The sequence below is a fragment of the Puma concolor genome, chromosome A3, assembly GCF_028749965.1.
Source record: "Puma concolor isolate L17-30 chromosome A3, mPumCon1.1.hap2, whole genome shotgun sequence".
Classification (NCBI taxonomy): Eukaryota; Metazoa; Chordata; class Mammalia; order Carnivora; family Felidae; genus Puma; species Puma concolor.
The window spans coordinates 140,427,677-140,444,910 of NC_141669.1; the positions used below are offsets into that span (position 1 = coordinate 140,427,677).

The following is a 17,234-nucleotide window of genomic DNA, read 5'->3' on the forward strand; positions in this document are numbered from 1 at the left end:
AGGCTCTGTGCTGACAGCTCAGTCTGGAGCCTGCTTCCGATTCTGGGTCTCCCTCTCTCTCTGCCCCTTCCCCTGCTCATGCTCTGCCTCTCTCTCAAATATAAACATTTTAAAAAACTTAAAAAGAAAAAAAAAGGAACTGCAAGCTGGGCACGAGGTGATGGATCTCGTGGGGCACCCCAGGGAGAGCGGGTAGAAGCAGAGTTACCTGCACAAGGCCAGGGGCCCGGCCGCCTGCCCACGGCACTCGCTGAGCCAGGCCCAACAAGGACCCCGCTCCCTGACCTCAGCGAGGAAACACAGCTAGTGACCTGCCTTCACCCTACTGAGCGGGAGGACCCCGGGCCACAGGGAGCCCAAGGCGGCACGGGAGCCCAGGCTGGGGAGAAGCCACCAGCAGGCAGGCCCAGCCAGCACTCTCTCTCTGGGACTCCGCTCTGTCAGTTAAGCGCCCACACGAAAATGCCGCCTGTGAATGGCATGCTTTGGGCTGGGACAGAGGGGAAAACAAAAGCTGATTCCTGGGTTTGGGGGGCAGATATGACACCACATAGCCCTTTAGGAGCAAAACGTGGCCCACTCACAATTGCATGCATCCCTGTAATCCTTTCCCACCGCCACACAATGATCTTTCCTTCCTCGGATGTTTAGCCTCAAGTGACACAGGGCAAGGCAGCCCCTGACCTCTGCTCCCGGGAGCCAGTTCGGCTGGCAGGGTTTGGAGGGAGCCTTCAGACTAGGTGACATCTCAGGACCAGGCACACAGGCCAATCAGGAACTGATCTCATTAGACAAACCGAGTCGCAGCTTCTCGGTAACAAACGCCTGGCCCCTTCCTTCATGCCCGTGAAAGCCCCGGACCCTCTCTGTTGCTTCAAACCCAACCGAAGGTGTGGTCATCCCTCAGCCAGTGACCTTGCAAGCCAGGAACCAATCTTAACCTTTGAAAGGAGACCGGTGACCACACGAAAGGAAATGGTGCCCAAGGAACCCACACTCAAGGCCTAATACGCACTTTACCAAAATAAAATCCCAGAAGGAATTCCGAGCAAACACGGAACTACATTTGTACTAGCAGAATACTCACCAGGTGGGGAGTGCAAAATCCCCCCCACCCCCTGGCCTGTCAGGGCACAAGGCCCGGCCTGACTCCCTGTGTTCACCAGCCATGACCTTACTCCAATGGCTGGGCCCTGGCAGGGCGAGCAGCCAGGAAAGCCCGTTTTCTGGGATGATGCTAACATCCTGTACCTTTGTGTCAGCTCTACCTCAAACTTCAAACCTCTTACAGTTCGTGCCTGTGAATTTTACTTCAACGGTAGAACAAACCGAGCAGGCACTGGACTTCCTGCTACACACGCGGGCTCGGAGGAAGCGTGCCGGTGCCCGCGGCTGAAGAACGAACGAACGGAGGGAGGAGGCGGGCGGGACGGCCAGTCCGGGGAGGCCGGTGCTGAGATCTGAAAAGGCCTGCAGCACAACGCCGGGGGGACTACGAACTCGGAGTTGTAACCGGATCTTTAAACAGTCCCTCCGTCTTTCCCACAAACCACAGCGCGGGGTGAGCGAAGTTACAACATCGACGGTCCCGGTCGCCGGCTCCCCTGCGGCAGACGAGAACGAGTCTCGGACACGGAGAATCGTGCTCGGGCTCTGGGGCAGCGACCCCCTCCCCCCGCAGCTGGCTGTGCAGTTACCACCACCACCAACCCGTGAAAGGGGAGTGAAGAATGAGGACACCAGACTTGCTAAATAGGTATTGTTTATTAAGGCTTGTATTCTCCAGAGGAAAAGTTATCTGATGTTGTCCGTGACTCCACACAGGCAGGAACAGTTCAGAGAAAGTGACACGTTCTAAATACAAGTCTAAATAATACAGCTTAAACTTTAACTCAGAGGGTCTTTTGGAGTAAATAGTTTTCAGAAGGTATCTGCTCTCTAAACAGGAAGATCCCCTACAGTGGGCGCGTGCAGACTGCGTGCCGGAGCGACGGGTGTGAGCACCATGGTCATGCTTGACTCGGACTCCAGGTGGCAGCCAGTTCAAGGTCCCTCGGTCCACAGAACAGGACAGCAAATTCAGTTTCTAAAAGGTTTTTTTTTTTTTTTTTTACCCATTCAACGGGAAAGAGAAACCAGACGCGCACGGTGAAACCGACGCCCGCGGCATCGCCCGCCGCTCCGTCTGCACCAGCGGATCGGACGTGTAAAGCTCAGCATCGTGGGCAGGAAACTCAGAAGGGCGTCGGGTTGTCGGGTGAGGAGGGGGGCAGGTGGGGTGACGCACACAGCTCGAACGGCCGCCCGCTGAGCCCGGCCCTCCGCGTGCCGCCGCTTCCACCCCGCCGGGCGGAGAGCAGCACGAGGGACCCGGCGGCCGCGGCGCCTGAGACCGTTCGAGGGTGGATGGCGCTCCGTGCGACGGGGCACGTTCACCACATCTGGAAAACTAAAACGTATCTTTTCGTCTAGTAGAAAAATCAAACGGATTAGCGTTTTAGACAGATAACAGGTAATAAAAATAGCAAACTGCCCAAATGAGGTGATTATTAACTTGTTGATTTCAACATTTTGAAAAGAAGTATTTTAACAGAAGACAGTAAACGCCAAAACCAGTCATGGTTTCTCGTGTCTGCTATAAAGCAACAAAGGGCTGAGAAATGAGTTCCACGTAAACATGTTAAAGAACACTGACCAGAAAAGTAAGAACATAATTTCTGCATAAAACCTGAAAAAAACCAAAAAACCACCTTTCAGATGTATTAGGGCTTTCTGTTTGGTTTGCTTTTGAAGGATACTTATATCTCACATTAGGTCTGATTGATAGGCTGACAGAAAACATACTCCTTTATTAGTGAGTTCTAGAATACGATAATCCATAGAAAAAGTACAAACGAACGCAGATCCATCTGGGCAAAAATGAAAGACAATGAGCGAGAGGTGCGACGAGTCGGGCCCCGCACGAGACAACAGCACCAAGCACACGTTCTCTTCAACTTTTTCAGTCCGACGTTAGAACACAGAAGAAACTGGTTCATCCTTATTGTTTGTTTCGATTCTGCCGTTCCTGTAAATAGAAAAAGGAGAAGAGGTGAACACACGGAGTGAACACGCCACGCACACTCCCTCCGAAGTGAGGTCCCCCGGGCCGCGCTGTGGGCTGTGGCCCCCATCTGGGCCTGCACCCCCCGCGGGGACCAGCCAGGCCACGCCAGCAGGCACCCCGGGCCTCTGATAACTATACCCAGCCCTCGGCGTCCACCTGCTCCACGCAAGTCCTCTCTGGCCGGGTCTCTTTCCTACCACACCCAGAACCATCTTTCCCAGAGCATGTCTGACGAGCCCGTGACACATCTCAGTCTCTCCCCACGTCCGCCCGGGTGGCTTCTCATCAATAGGGGCAGAAACCACACTGGTCCTTCCTCACAGTGCTGCAACTAAACTCCACTGGAGACACGCAAACAGTGGTCTAAGGAAGAAGCACACTGCTGAAAGTTCTGGTAGGTTCCACACGTCTCTCAAGCTCCCTGGAGGAACAGAGTAATGCCGTGAGTGCCCCGAGTCTGCCTGCAGGCACGCCTCCCACGGACCAACTCGACACTCTCTCTTCCCAACCCCACTGGCCAACTCAGGTTTGGGACCCCAGACCCTTAAAAACGGCAACCGGTTACAGGCAGAAATTTACCCCTAGCCTCGTCACAACTCCCAGAACCTAGCGAGTCAGGAAGCGTATCTGAGATAAACCACAGCCACACAAAGCCTGCTGCCAGGCTGAAATCCACCAAGGAGCTTAAGCTTCATGACCAGTGATCTCTGCTCTATCCCTGCAAATTCAGCAATTGGGTATTTTACTCTACACCTAAAAGAGTGAGAATACGGGATCTCAGTAACTGGAAATAAATCACACGCCCCTCTCCTTTCCCTACAAACGAAAGAAGGACCAATGCGTTTTCAAGTTTTACAAACCGTGATGGTTACGCTATGTGCAGCGCCTAACACTGCTAACGTCACCATCGGCTACAGGCCTTTCGGCTAAAAATGCTCCGGGACGTTTGCCATTCACAGACGGGTGAGGCGTCTGTCGGTACAGGACCGCACACCCAACCATCGTCAACTGACGTTTAATTTAAAAAAGGATGTTTCGATATCAAAACAGCAGGAAAAAACCTCAGCATGAACTCTCTTAGACAAGCCAGCTTCACAGAGTGTGCTTCGCCGTCCTTGTTCCCACCCTGGGCCAGTTCACGGCCACGGGCCCCGTTCCGCTGCAGCACAGGCAGACTCGCTTCAGCGGGCCGGAACTGCTCAGGCTCCGGGAGGTTCTCGGTGGCCGAAGGGGAACGCACTACGTCGGAGGCCCAACTCGCGGCTCGCACCCCGGGTTCTAGATGCTCACTTCCGGTTAGGGGAGGCCTGCGTTCCACACCCACTCTGCCCCCACCTCCTCTTTGCCACCCGGAGGGAGAGTTCAAGGTCCCAAAACCTGTAAGGCACTGGGTTTTCAGGAGAAAAAGAAGCCACGGCCTCCAGACCAGAGCTTCCCGGGCAAGGAGGGCGGTTCCCTGGGGGGTCAGGCAGGGCCCGTAGCCCCCCACGGCACCAGCAGCCTCGCCGGCCTACCCCAGTCCACAGGCGTTATTTCTAAGTGTCCAGGGAGACTTCTGCACCGTGGCCCCAGGGCTCCCGTTCCCTAAGAACCACAAAGCTATGTGGTCATGTCCACTTACGCGCCCCCCCACCGGTGACCGTGCCTGGACAAGCCCAGACGCTGCTGGCCCTGCCTGAGGCCACGGGGACCTGGCGGTCGCCGGGCCCCAGCCACCGAGCACGAGGCCTCGGCTCCGGCTCCGGCCCCGGCCCGCCCAGAGCTCGAGCGCGAGAAGGTCAGACTCACCTTGCGCACCTCCTCCTCCTCCTCCTGACGCTTCTCGTAGTGAGAAAAGTCGTCAAAGATGGAGGTCGTGTGCTTGTAGGAAGCGATGATTCTCAGCACTTGCTTTGCTTTCTCTAAGGGCACCTCCTGGGTGTCACGGGAGTTGGTGACCGGCTTGTTGTCGTTATTCTCCAGCCTGATGTGCCGCAGCTGGTTGTTGGGCACGTCCTTGACGAAAATCCATTTCACGTCAAACTTGCCTTTCCACTTGTCCTGAGACCAGACCCCCGCGCTGGTGCCGTAGTCCACGGGCGACTTCATCTCGGCCACCCCGCAGAAGTGCCCGCTCCCGTTGACGCTGAAGAGCAGGTACACGGGCCCCTTGCTGCCGGCGGCGCGGAAGGCACCGTCCAGGCGCTTGTTGCCGTGCTCCGTGCTGCACCAGATGGAGTACTTGATGGAGCGGTGGATGTCGTCCTCCGAGTAGCTCTTTATGATGAACACGCGGCCGCTCTTAAGATTCCAATCAAACTCCTTAGGGTTATAGCTGTGGGCCGCTTTCAGTTTTTCCAGAACGGGGTGGGACTCCACACTGGGGGCAGAATTAGGCTGAGCGCTTCCAGGAGAGTTCCCGTCGCCGCCGGCCCCTCCGCTCTGCCCGAACGCCGCATTTCTGTTGCGAGGGGCGACCCAGCGGGTCTGGGGTGGCTGCTGAGGGCTCGGATACTGCGGTTGGGCCAAAGGGGGGGGCTGAGCGGGAAGAGGCTGCACGACCGGTTGGGGCTGCGGGGCAGGCTGGGGGGCCGGTGCCTGCTGGGGGGCCGGAGGCTTGGGCACAGGCCCTTTGTTGTCCCACGTGCCGATGTCCATGTTATGCTTTATAGGTGGCGGGGGCAGGGCTGCCCCAATGACAGGTCCGCTTTTTGCTTTCATTTTCGGCTGTGGCTTTGCCGGCTTGCTGGCAATGGCAGCCCACGAGGTCGGCTTTGAAACCGGCATATTCACGCTTGTCCCACCATTCCCGGAAAGGACACCGGCCATCGCCACACTGCTAACCACCGACCCCACGGTCTTGACAGCAGAGGTGGTGACGTCCCCAATCTTCAGGCCCACCATGCCCTGCTCCAGGCTGTTCATGCCGGGGGCCTTGTTGAGGGTATCGCTGTGGAAGCCCGTCTGCCCGTCCACGATCGTGCCACCCAGGGAGCTCGGCGGGTACGTGTAGCTGCTCCCGTAGGCTGAGCTCTGAGCCTGCTGCCCCTGAGACCCGCTCGTCCCCCAGGCGGAGAAGGCAGGGTTTTCGGGGAAGAAATTGAACCTGTGCTGGTAGATGCTGTTCCCCAGGCCCCCGGGCTGGCCGAAGACAGCATCGTGCATGAAGTGGTGGTCTCCGTTACTGAGCTGTCCGTAGGTGGTGAGGTACGGGATCGGAGGGTCCCCTCCAGTGGACCAGGGCGCCTCATTGAGGGAGTAAGGAAATCCGATGGACGGTGGGTAGTAGCTGGACAGGTAAGGATCCGCCATGGAGGGGTAACTGTTACTCTGGGAAAACAAGCGGGGACGGGTTAGACTGCTCTCAGGACGCGACTCGGAGACTTCCTGCCTCGGTCCAGGCGGGCTGCACGGCACCGTCACCCCCCACAGGAACTGAGGCCGCCCAGTGAGAACACAGCAAGGGCTGAGAGCAGCCAGGTGGTCACCTGCGGCGTGCTGGGTCCGCGTGACGCGACCAGGCCCAGCCGCCCCGTCACTGGCCGCCAGCAGTCCACCTGCAGCCACTCCTGCACCCTCAAGCAGCACACTGTTCACGCGGGAGGGAACCAGAGTGAGGAGCGGCGACGCCGCCGACCCCGCACACGGGACAGCACCGCCGGCACGGCGGGAGAGGAGGACAGCTGTGGGAAGGCCAAGACGGCTTTCGGAGAGCTCGGGGCGACAGGGCGGCTTGCCCGGCAGCCTGGTTTCAAGCCCCCTGACTGCTCAATGCTCCCGCGGGTCCCCGTGGGTCCCGGCTCACGGGCAACACCCTTTTCCGCTGGACCCACGGGCTCCTCCCACCCCCTCTATCAAAGGCCGCTTCAGAGGCCCCTCCCACACGCCTTTCCTGCCAGCCCACCCCCACTTCCGAGTCCAAAGGGGCCTCGCCATCTCACATCCCCACCACGGCCCAGGCGTGACCTTGGCTCTCACCGCGTCAGGCAGCACAGAGGCCTCGGCCGGCTCCTTGGCCAAGACTCCGTGTCCTGCCTGCTCTCTGAGCTGGAGAAGCCTTCACGTCGGGCTCCAACTTCACCTGGGATTCCTTACTGAGAGGACACCCGTGCATCGGCTGGAGCCTCAGAGAGGGCTTTTCGAGCGGCTGGACTGCCCTCAAGGCAGCAGAGACTCACCTCCAGAATCTCAGGAAATCTGCCCAGGGTGTGGATTTAGACCTGAGGTCAGCCATTCTGGCAAGGCATCTCCTTGGGGAGAGACTCAGCGGGCTTCTGGCCACAGCTGGGGCCCCCTGGCCATGCCACTGGCAGGTGATGTAGATGGTTTCCTGGCAGGTATGGGTGGTAGGAGGAGTGGAGGGGTGCAGGGTAGGGGTGCAGGCTTCCCGCCCAGGGCAGCTGGTTTAAGGAGTGGCAAGGCCATAAAGGAAAACAAGAGTGGAGGCAGCAGCAAGCTTTCCAGCCCATGCTACCATTTTCTGACTGCTTAGTGGGCCCCCTCCTCTCCCCTACCCTCCTCTACAAACAACCAGAAAGTTCTACAAGGAGAGCATTGGCCAGAGACCTCCTCCTCCAGCCCTGCACCGACTATCACGTGAGAACACCGCTGTCCTGGCCAGCACAGTCCCAGGGACCCACAGAGGGGGGGGAGCCGGGCTGAGGCCGCCAGGGAGGGAGAGCCAGAATGCCAAACAAGCATTTGCGCTCTGCCACCGTGAGAAGGCGTGGGACTCTCCAGACCCCGCTCCCCCAGAGGACCCTCTGGAGAACAGGCCGGTCCCTCAGCAGTCCCAGCTCAACACGTGACGTCGGTCACCCAGCCTCCTGGCTGTCGGTCTCCACTGCCACCTCCTGCTGCCCCATCCCATCGAGGATTCGCAGGACCTCAGGCATCGCTGCTCCTGCCTGTTGGCTGCTCCATTTGATGGCAGACAACTGCAGAAATCACTTTTTAAAAGGCAAGGACTTTCCCAGCAATAAAAATCATGGAGATGCCCAGGGGGTGAAAAACAGACAACGAACCGGCCTCATCATCAATGTCCCATAAGCCGCGGCACAGCTGGAGCTACCTTCCCCAGAAAGGACGTCAGTGACTCCGGCCCCTTTCTTGTAACCTCCTCTGTCTGCCTGCATCCAACCTGGGCCCTCAAAGATGCTCTCCAGGGGGCCGGTCAGGAGGGAGAGCAAATCACCAGGTTCGGGCAGAGGGCGTGCTCTGCGAGGCGAGGGGCAGCCCCAAGAGCTAAGCCTGCCGCCTGACCTCAGCACCCACAGACGGGGCTCACACGGGGCTAACACCTCACTCGTGACTCACAGGTAAGCCTCACCCGTAGCAGGACGTAACTGAGGACACAAACCATCATGCGTTGTGTTCTCCATTCAACGTCCCTCCAAGTTCATCTAAAGTCCTGCTGTGGACTGGACAGAACTGGCGTTCCGGGTCCTGACCACGCTGTGCACAGGCGCTTCTCGGCGGCTTCCAGCCGGGACCGTCCCAGGAACAGGAAGCCAGCCAGCCGGCACCCCTGAACTCTCCTGGCTCATGGGAGTGCCTCCCGGCAGGAGGGCGTCTGGGAGAGAAGTGGTGGCCCTGAGTGGACCTAACCCTCTCCTCCTGGGACCCGTCAGTGCAGGCGGGTCACGGTGAGCACGGACGGGAGAGTCACAAAAGCACCTGGACTACAGATCTTCCTCCAACGCTACGCCTCTTACAGCAAAAGGAACGGAGACTCCTCGCTTCAAGGCCCCAGATGAAGGGGCGTCCTGACAAGCGGCCGCAGGCCCACCAGCAGCCGTCCCCACGCGCACCAGGCCCGGCACTCCCACGCCAGCCCTGCCCACGGCCTCCGTCCGTCCGTCTGTCCTCACCTCTGTCCTCCCCGGGGACACAACTGGCTCCAGGCCACCTGGAGGGCCGCGTGCGGCAACCTCAGCGCCGTGAGCCTGACCCGGTCTCCACCCCTGTCCTCCCGGCAGCTCTTCGCTGCACCGCCGGCCGTCTTGCCTTCAAAGCGTTAAAGCCAAGCAAGTCGGCGTACGAACCTACGTGCAGTCAGCCATTCGTCCCGTGAGAAGACCCGGATGTGTTTACTCTCGCATGCTATTCGGACCACACCCCCTCCCTCCCGGGCTGTGCTGCACAGGAAGCGGTCCCCGTCAGTCCGTCCGTCCGCCGCAGCACATAGGGCCCAAATGCTCCGGCCTTAACTTCCAGCAAAACTGAAATTCTCCTCCCCGCATAGGTGAACCGGGCCGCGGCCCCGACTGGCCAGGCTGTGCCCCGCAGCGCGGGCTCCAGACACATGTGCTGCCGCCTGGACGCTCCTCGGCTCGACCCACCGCGCCCCGAGGCTGCCAACTGGAGGCCGGTGTCTCGGGGGTGCGGGTGCAGGCGCCGCAGCGGCAGAAACGACCGCCCGACTCTCCCTCCGCTCGAGGCTGGGGTGCTGCACGTCCAGGAAAAGGCAGGACCTACGAAAACCTTTTTGAGGCCAGTGCGGGTAAAACCATCCCCCTGACTGACGCTCCCACATACGAGACTCCGTCTAATTGTAGCCTTTGCTAGAACGCAGGGCCCCAAAACGGGGAGGCGAGGCGGACTCATCTTCAAGGCAAGCCGAGGCTCCACGAGGAAAGACTGACAAACACCGGACTCCCGGGCGCCTCCTTGTGGCCAAGTCCAAGATCACAGACAAAATGGGCTCTCCAGACAAAACAGACTTCCACCAAGTCTCTGTCTGTGATCCCTGTGTCACTCTCGTTGAAAAACCACAGTAAAACACAATAATGAACCTATTCTAAAATTCAAACTTTTTCACACTTGGTAAAGTACAGTCACGTTAAAAAACAAACTCATCCTGAACGGCTAGAAATTACGCTTAAGTAAATTATGTAGAAGTGGAAAGTATCAACGGCAATTACGAAGACTGACAAAGGGACCAGAGCTGCAAGGGGCCCAGCAGGTGCACCCGGGGGAAGCCCTGGGGACACAGGCTTGGCTGCATGTGTCTCTGTGCAAGAGGACTGCAGTCCCTCAGCTGGCTGGGTCGCGTGCAAGGAGCACAGTTTCTGACGCCAGAGAATTTCTGCCTTTGTGTCCAGCTCGAGGCACGTAGTTTCTTCTTTTAAGTAGGCTCCACACCCAGCACGGAGCCCAACACAGGGCCGGAACCCACCACCCCGAGATCAAGAGTTGGACGCCCAACCGACTGAGCCACCCAGGCGCCCCATGAGGCGTGTCGTTTTGAGCAACTTGACATTAAGAAGTATGTGAAGACCCCACTGGGCCCCACCAGCCGCACTCCACGATGGCTGGTCTCCACTGAGTGGGTGCCATCACCGAAGCCCACAGCCTTTGGACACGACCGCAAGAAACCCGCGCCAGGCCACGGCCTACAAGACCACGCGCTCCTTGCTAACTCGCCCAGTCGCTCGAGCCCGCCAGAACTGCCCAGCACAGAGCAAGCCATGAGCCAGCTGGCCCCCAGGCTCTCCACATGAAGTGGCCCACCCAACAGGGCATCAGTTTAGCCTGGCCTTGTGCTGCGGGGTGAAAACCACCCCCAAACCTGACAGAAACCCTGGATGACAGCCGAGCACGATTTTCAAGATGAGCTGGTCTTTTTATACACAGAAGCACCTCCCGAGGCCAGACGCTTTCTGCAAAGAGCGAGAAGGTACAAATTTCAACCTGACCACCTAAGGAACCTCTGGGATGGGGCACACCAGGTCCTGGAAACGGAGGTGAGAGCCCACCACACCCTCAACTGCGAAAACACACCCCAGCACGTCAAGTGGCTCTGCTCAAAGTGGAAGTCGATCCTCGCGTCAGAGGCATCACAGCTTTCTAGAAGAATAAGCATAAACCGATGACGGTGCTCAGCACTGAAAACGGGAACAGGAAAACTCGCAAAACTTTCTCATAAAGTGAAAACATCCTATCGCACTTAGAACACAACTGAACTGAACACAATTGAGAAATAAACTAGAAAAGTTTGCTTCCACTCCTTTGCGTCTCTGTCAGACGTGCCTGGGCAAACAAGCGCGTCTGCTGACGACCAAGTGATCCGGTTCAGTCCGTAGTATCCACACCGCGTGGCCCCCACCCAGAGCCCGTCTGCTCCCCCGCACTCCCCCCCCCACCCATCTCCTAAAGCTAACCTGTATTTCGTGTCACTGACGGGATGCAGGGCTGCTACATCAGGATGCTCCCGGGGGCGACCAGGAAGGGACAAATGCACGCCCGAGGGCCCAAAGGCCCTCCCGCACCCAGGACCCCGGCTCCGTTGTGGGGCGTTACAAGTTGAACTAGCCTGAACAGCATGCTTGTAAACACTTTCCAAACCGTCCCGGTATTAAAACTTCATAAAACACAAAAACAGAAATAGCCTCGAACTTGCCACTACACACACCCGTATTAAAAAAAAAGCGTCACGGGGCTGACGGCCTCGTCACCATCCTCCCTGCGGTGACGGCCCCAGAGGTACACAGGCAAAGTCCCTTGTGAAATGGCACCCTTCAAATACGTGCCACCTGTCACATGTCCAAAACACCTCAATAAAGAGAAGCACAGTGCTGGCAACTGAAGCGCGCTGCTCCCGGCCACACGAGCCACCGCTGTCCCTCACTCACGTGCGGTCGGGCGGGCCCCATGGCGCGCCTCCCGTCTGGGAGCTGGAACACCGAAACACAGAGCTGTCCTCAGGAGAAGCCTTTGCCAGCAGAGCCCAAACCCAGAGGTGTCATCAATCCCCAGTGGCTTCTGTCTGCAAGGAGGCCACGTGCGTGGTGGCCAGAACAAAGAAAGTAGCAACAAACACAAGGACCAAACGAGCCCCTGCTGTGTGCATCGAAGAGACCATCTCTTCCCCCTCCCAGTTAGTCCAGAACCGAGCTCTGCCACAAACTGGCTCCACCACCCGGGCAAACCAGGCCTCTCGGGCCCTTTTCTTCATCCACAAAACAAGAGGACCAGGCAAATTAGGCTCTAAGAGCTCTCCCGTGTTACCTGCATTCTACACTCTAACAGTTGGGCGTTTCTGGAAAATCTGTTCTCAATCAAGAACCTGGATTTACTCTTGGGGCCCCTGGGTGGCTGTCGGTTGAGCGTCCAACTCCTGACTCCAGCTCAGGTCATGACGTCAGTTTCGTGAGCTGAAGCCGCGTGTCAGGCTCTGGGCTAACGGTGCAGAGCCTGTTTGGGACTCTCTCTCCCCCTCTCTCTCCGCCCCTCCCCAGCTCTCACGCATGTGCGCTCTCTCAAAATAAACAAACAAAAAAACGAAAAAGATCACGAATCTACTCTTAAGTAATGTGATTAACCATCTTGCTGAAAAGCACACCGATACCCAGGACAAAGGGCTGTTTTAAGGCTGTCCCTTGCAGCGTCACCCGACCCCTGTCCTCCCAGCTGGCTTCCCCAGGGTGAAACAGCCGTAATTACCCTCCTGACAGAAAATCACCTGCTCTGCTTCTAAGGAAATCTGCCCAAATAACATGAAAGCGCCTGCCTCATAAAAACATATTTCGAGTGAAACAATTCCTCTCACCTTTCTTTGGTCAAAGCCTAAAACACGATACCGCCATAGCATTCAGACCACGTAAGGGAAAAATAAAGTACTCATTCAACTTCTTGCCATTACCCCGACAACGCGTCCCCGAGGCCAGGGCAGTTCTCTGCCCCACCTGGCCCTGCCCAGAGGAGGGGTGCAAGGGGAGGGGCTCTGGAAAGGGTGTCCTGGGCACCTTGACTGCAGACTGGCTCAGTGCAGTAAGGACAGGGGCACCTGGGAGCTCAGTAGGTTGAGCCTCCGACTCTTGATTTCGGCTCAGGTCATGTTCTCCGAATTTGCGGAATCGAGCCCCGGTCGGGCTGAGCTGACAGCGTTCGGGCTGAGCTGACAGCGTGCAGCCTGCTTGGGATTCTCTCCCTCTCTCTCTCAAAAATACACATTTGAAAAAAAGAAGGACAAACACAGAGAAAAGTTTTAAGTTCTAAGACACTTTAGAAAGGGGCAGACTGGCAAGAAAAGAGACAAACTAATTTCATTCCACCCCAGGGAAGAGGCAAAGCCTGGTTTTATTCCAAAGCGAACACGCGTAGTATGTTTTAAAAGTGGTGCACGCTATGCTTAACCCTGAACTCCAACTAGCCTGGTGGTTTTACCCAGTGTAAGTCGGCCCCCAGGAGACGCCATCAAGACAGTTCTGCTCGTCATACCGGTATGCGTGTAGGGGGAGGAGACCAGGAAGGCTGCTCAGCACCCCACGACTCACAGCCCCCCAAACAAAGACTGTTTCCGTCCAAAATGCCCACAGGGCCACGGTGGAGAAACTCTGAAAAACCGAAGAAAAACGGGCCGCTACGACCTGCTGGGCCCTGTACGGGTGCCATGTCACAGCTGGACGAGCACTGCCTGCCATCCTCCCAACGACTCCCCAGCCGTCTCCACAGCCAGTCTTCTGCAAAAGGACAGTGAGGCACACAAGAGGCGAGCCACCTGAGGAAGTGTCACACGGCAGCGGAGTGAAGATCCGAACCCAAGGCCAAAGTCTGGCTCCGGAGCTGGATTCTTAGATGCTCTCCTGGACCACAATTCTCCTTGCCCAGAGCTAAAATAACTCCCCGGGAAATCTCAGACAACGACACACGCCTGCACTCCATCCACGGTGGTGCATCACTGAGCCGTAGGCGCTGAGGACGACAGAAGGCCCCCTGCAGACGGCCCCAGCGGGACCTTCCTTCCGGGGGCGCGCCGCCTTCCCCACACTCACGCCCCATGTTTAACTCAAGGCTAGTCTTCTGAGCAGATCCTCAGCATGCTCTCTGTTTCTAACACTTTATATGGTGCTTCTTCGTTGTTTAGGATGATAAAATCAGAAACGTAGCAGGAAAGTTGCATTACGAGACTCAAAACTAACATAAAAATACAGGTTTAAAAAAAATAAAGAACAAAAAAGCTCACCTGATTTGACTGTCCAGAAAGGTAGGGCTCAAAGTCATTGTCATGGACTGTATCCTTCTGATGCAAAGAACCATTTTGTACTAGAACAAGAAGTTGCAAAATGTTATCTTTGAATTTTAAAAAATTACTTTTAAGCATGGAAATCAAAGACAGTAAAGCCTACGTCCCTCGATTTCTAGAAATTGCTTTTACTTAAGAAAGAACACAGTACCCAGCTGACGTTTACACAATTAGGACGGCAAGACGCAACTTTCAACAATTTCATGTTTTTGGTAAAAACTTGATCATAATTTGGTAGAACTTGACAAAATAACCAAGAGCTTGTAACTGGGCTTCGGGGATGATGGTGTGGCCCGAGCAGACTACGGAGGCAACCACGGCGCTTGCAAAGGCCTCACTGCGAGTGGGGGGACGGAGAAGAACCGGGAGCTTCCGGCCCGGGCAGCGGGGCCAGGCTGTAACCGAATGACGCTTCCGAGCTCATTTTTATCCGGCTCTCCGCTTACTTTCCGCTGTTTCAACGCTCAGCCGAAAAAGGAAAGGAAAGGTAAATAAAGTGCTGGGCCCTTTCCAGTCTTAAAACATGATGAACCATATTTGGTTACACCCGAGTAACACACACTGGTTGAAAAGTCTTCCAAGTAAACACGAAGTGTCACTTACGGGCTCCCACGACAGGGAGTCTTGGGGGTTTACCCTAAGCCAGAACATCACGAGGGACTCCCGAGGCCCGGTTCACTAGGGCTCTAACTACTGGGGTGCGCAGCTAGCTCCCCAGGGCCCCCGGGGCCAGCCCCGCACACCTGCCTCCCTCCCTTCCCCCATTCAAGTCCACCATCTTGCAGCGGGGAGGGAGGATGCGATGCCTCCCGCCACCCTTTCACTTACTTCTCCTTGAAAAGTCCCCGATCTCCAGCTGCTAAACCTCCCGGTATCGCCACCTAACATCTATCTCCCGGAAGCACACGGAGGAGAAGCGTCCGGCTCCAGACGCCCTTCCGAGACCTTTTCTCCCCCACATGGCCCGCCGCCTCCTCCATCCAGGACCCGCAGCGACCGCGCCAACTTCGCTCACCTTTAGTATCCTGTCCTTTTGTTCTCTGTGTCGCCGCAGGCCGGGTCGTGCGCGCAGACGGGACCCCGGGGAGAGGGAAACACAAAGTTATTCACGAGGACCCCTCCCGGGCGTGGGGCGCGCTCCGGCCCCGAACGGGCCCCGCCGCCCCCGGGCGCCCCCGGCCGCCCTCCCCCGCGCCCCCGGGCCCCGCTACCTGGGGGTCCACGCTGGTGGCCGACATGCTTCATGAACGGCGCGGCGCGGCGCGGGGCCGGGGCGCCCGCCGGCTCGGGCCTCCCCGCGAGGCCGGGCCTGTCACCCGCGCTCTCGCGGCCCCGGGCCCGCCGCCTCCTCCCCGGGCGCCGGCCGGGCGGCGGCGGCGGCGGCGGCGACTGCTGGGCGCGCGGGCCGCTCGCGGGGCGCGGCGCGGTGAGACGGAGCCCGGACGGGACGCACTGACGAGGCGCCGACTCCAATGGCGGCGGCGGCGGCGGCGGCGGCGGCGGCGGCGGGGACGAGGCTGCGCGACGTCAGCGCGCGCGGGGCAGGCCGGGAGCGCCGACGGGCCGCCACGCGCCGCGCCTGCGCGCCCTCGCCCGGCGGGACGGATGTCGCGCCCGGGTCCCGGTATCGCGCGGCGGGGGGGCGGGGCGCGCCCGGGAAGTCACGTGGGCGCACCCGGCGGCGCCGCGGGGGGCCGGGCGGGAAGCGGCGGCGGGTCGCCTCCCGGGGGCTGCACCTGCCGGACCCGGCGCCTGCACCCTGAGCTGCTGGCGCAGGTCGTGGGCCCCAACGCCCCCCGCTCGTGCTTCTCCCCGAGGTCTGAAGAAGCTGAGCCGGCGAGTGCGACCGCCTACCGAAAGCCGCATACAGCGGGCTGGACCCCCGTCTACCCTGCAGCTCGCTCGCCCCTGGCGCCCCACCAGCGTCCCTCAGAGGGGCAGCCTGGGTGTGAGCTCTGCGGGCCGTGGGGCTGCACCCCTGGGCTTCCTAAGTTTTGCGGTGGCAACAGCTGTCTCCCCCCCCCCCCCCAGCCCTGTGCTTGGGCCTCCTTGAGGGAGCTGCCTTTCCAGCGCTCCCTTGGGCCTCCAGGGGGCTCCCCAGTTTATCGCCAGTTTGCATGTTAGTCTTGACCCCAGATTTCACCACAGGGAGGAAAAGCGAGTTCAGCCCCACACCCTGCCCTGGTCCAGAACGTGCAAGGGGGCTCTCTGGTGTCTGTTTACCGCCGCACAGCCCCTTCTTGGCTCCACCTTCCTGAAAGGGGTCCAGTTCTCATTTCACACTCACTCCCACCCCTCCCAATATAGGGTCCCCAGCCTGGACCCCGATCCCTTGCTGGAGAGCCCCTGTGGCCAATTCCCACTGTGGCTTCCAGGTGGGTCTCTGAGCTCCCTTTCCAGCTCTCTTTCCAGTGCACCGGTGGGTAAGATCTTCACAAGCCCCAGATCTGGGCGCTGGTTGTGATGAAGGAGGCCTGGAATGCCGGCTCAGGCTGGGGAATCACAGGATCGCTCCCCAAAGCAGGGCCAAGGCAGATGCCAGCAGGCAGGTTAGGCACTAAGCAGGGTGGATGGGGACTGCTGGGATCATAGATCACAGTGGGACCCAAGACAGCCTCAGAGCTTGCACTGGCCCTGGAGAGACAGGATCAGCCGGGCACCAGACAACATCTCCAGCGGCTGCAGGAGGAGGTAGAGGTGGCCCTGGTGCGTGGGCGGGCCACGGGGGAGTGTGCTGCTCCAAGTTGCTCGTCCCTGGATCTCCCGGGGGCCCTGCCTGACCCAAGGATGGGAAAGGCAGGTTGGGCACAAGGCCCAGAGGAAGATCTGATGCCCTGCAGATGAATCCGGGTCCAGCAGGACTTTGATACGCTTGGGCCGTGGGCAGCTCACACTAAGGTGAAGTCAGGCATTTGGGGCGGGCCACGTCCAACAGGTGGCAGGCATGGAGAAGACACATGGAGATTGTGGTCGCCTGTAAGATCGTTTGCTGGGGGAGGGGGGCACCTAGTGCTGTCCTATTCCTGCTGTGTGCATAGGCGAGGCTGGACATACCGCATGGGCATCGTCGTCCCCGGGGCCTGGAGCAGCATGATGCCTGTGACCCAGAGCCAGGAGAACACA

General features: G+C 58.7%; 1 protein-coding gene across 1 annotated transcript; it reads right to left on the minus strand.

Moving 5' to 3' along the window:
- Positions 1–1,745: 1,745 nt before the first annotated feature.
- On the minus strand, positions 1,746–15,601 carry YTHDF1 (YTH N6-methyladenosine RNA binding protein F1). The gene is made up of 5 exons (XM_086702679.1): positions 15,323–15,601; positions 15,127–15,151; positions 14,052–14,131; positions 4,895–6,415; positions 1,746–3,067 (listed from the first exon to the last, which is right to left on the minus strand). Exons 1-5 carry the CDS (start codon positions 15,347–15,349, stop codon positions 3,041–3,043), a joined length of 1,680 nt encoding a protein of 559 aa, XP_086558805.1. The 5' UTR covers positions 15,350–15,601; the 3' UTR covers positions 1,746–3,040.
- Positions 15,602–17,234: the final 1,633 nt, after the last annotated feature.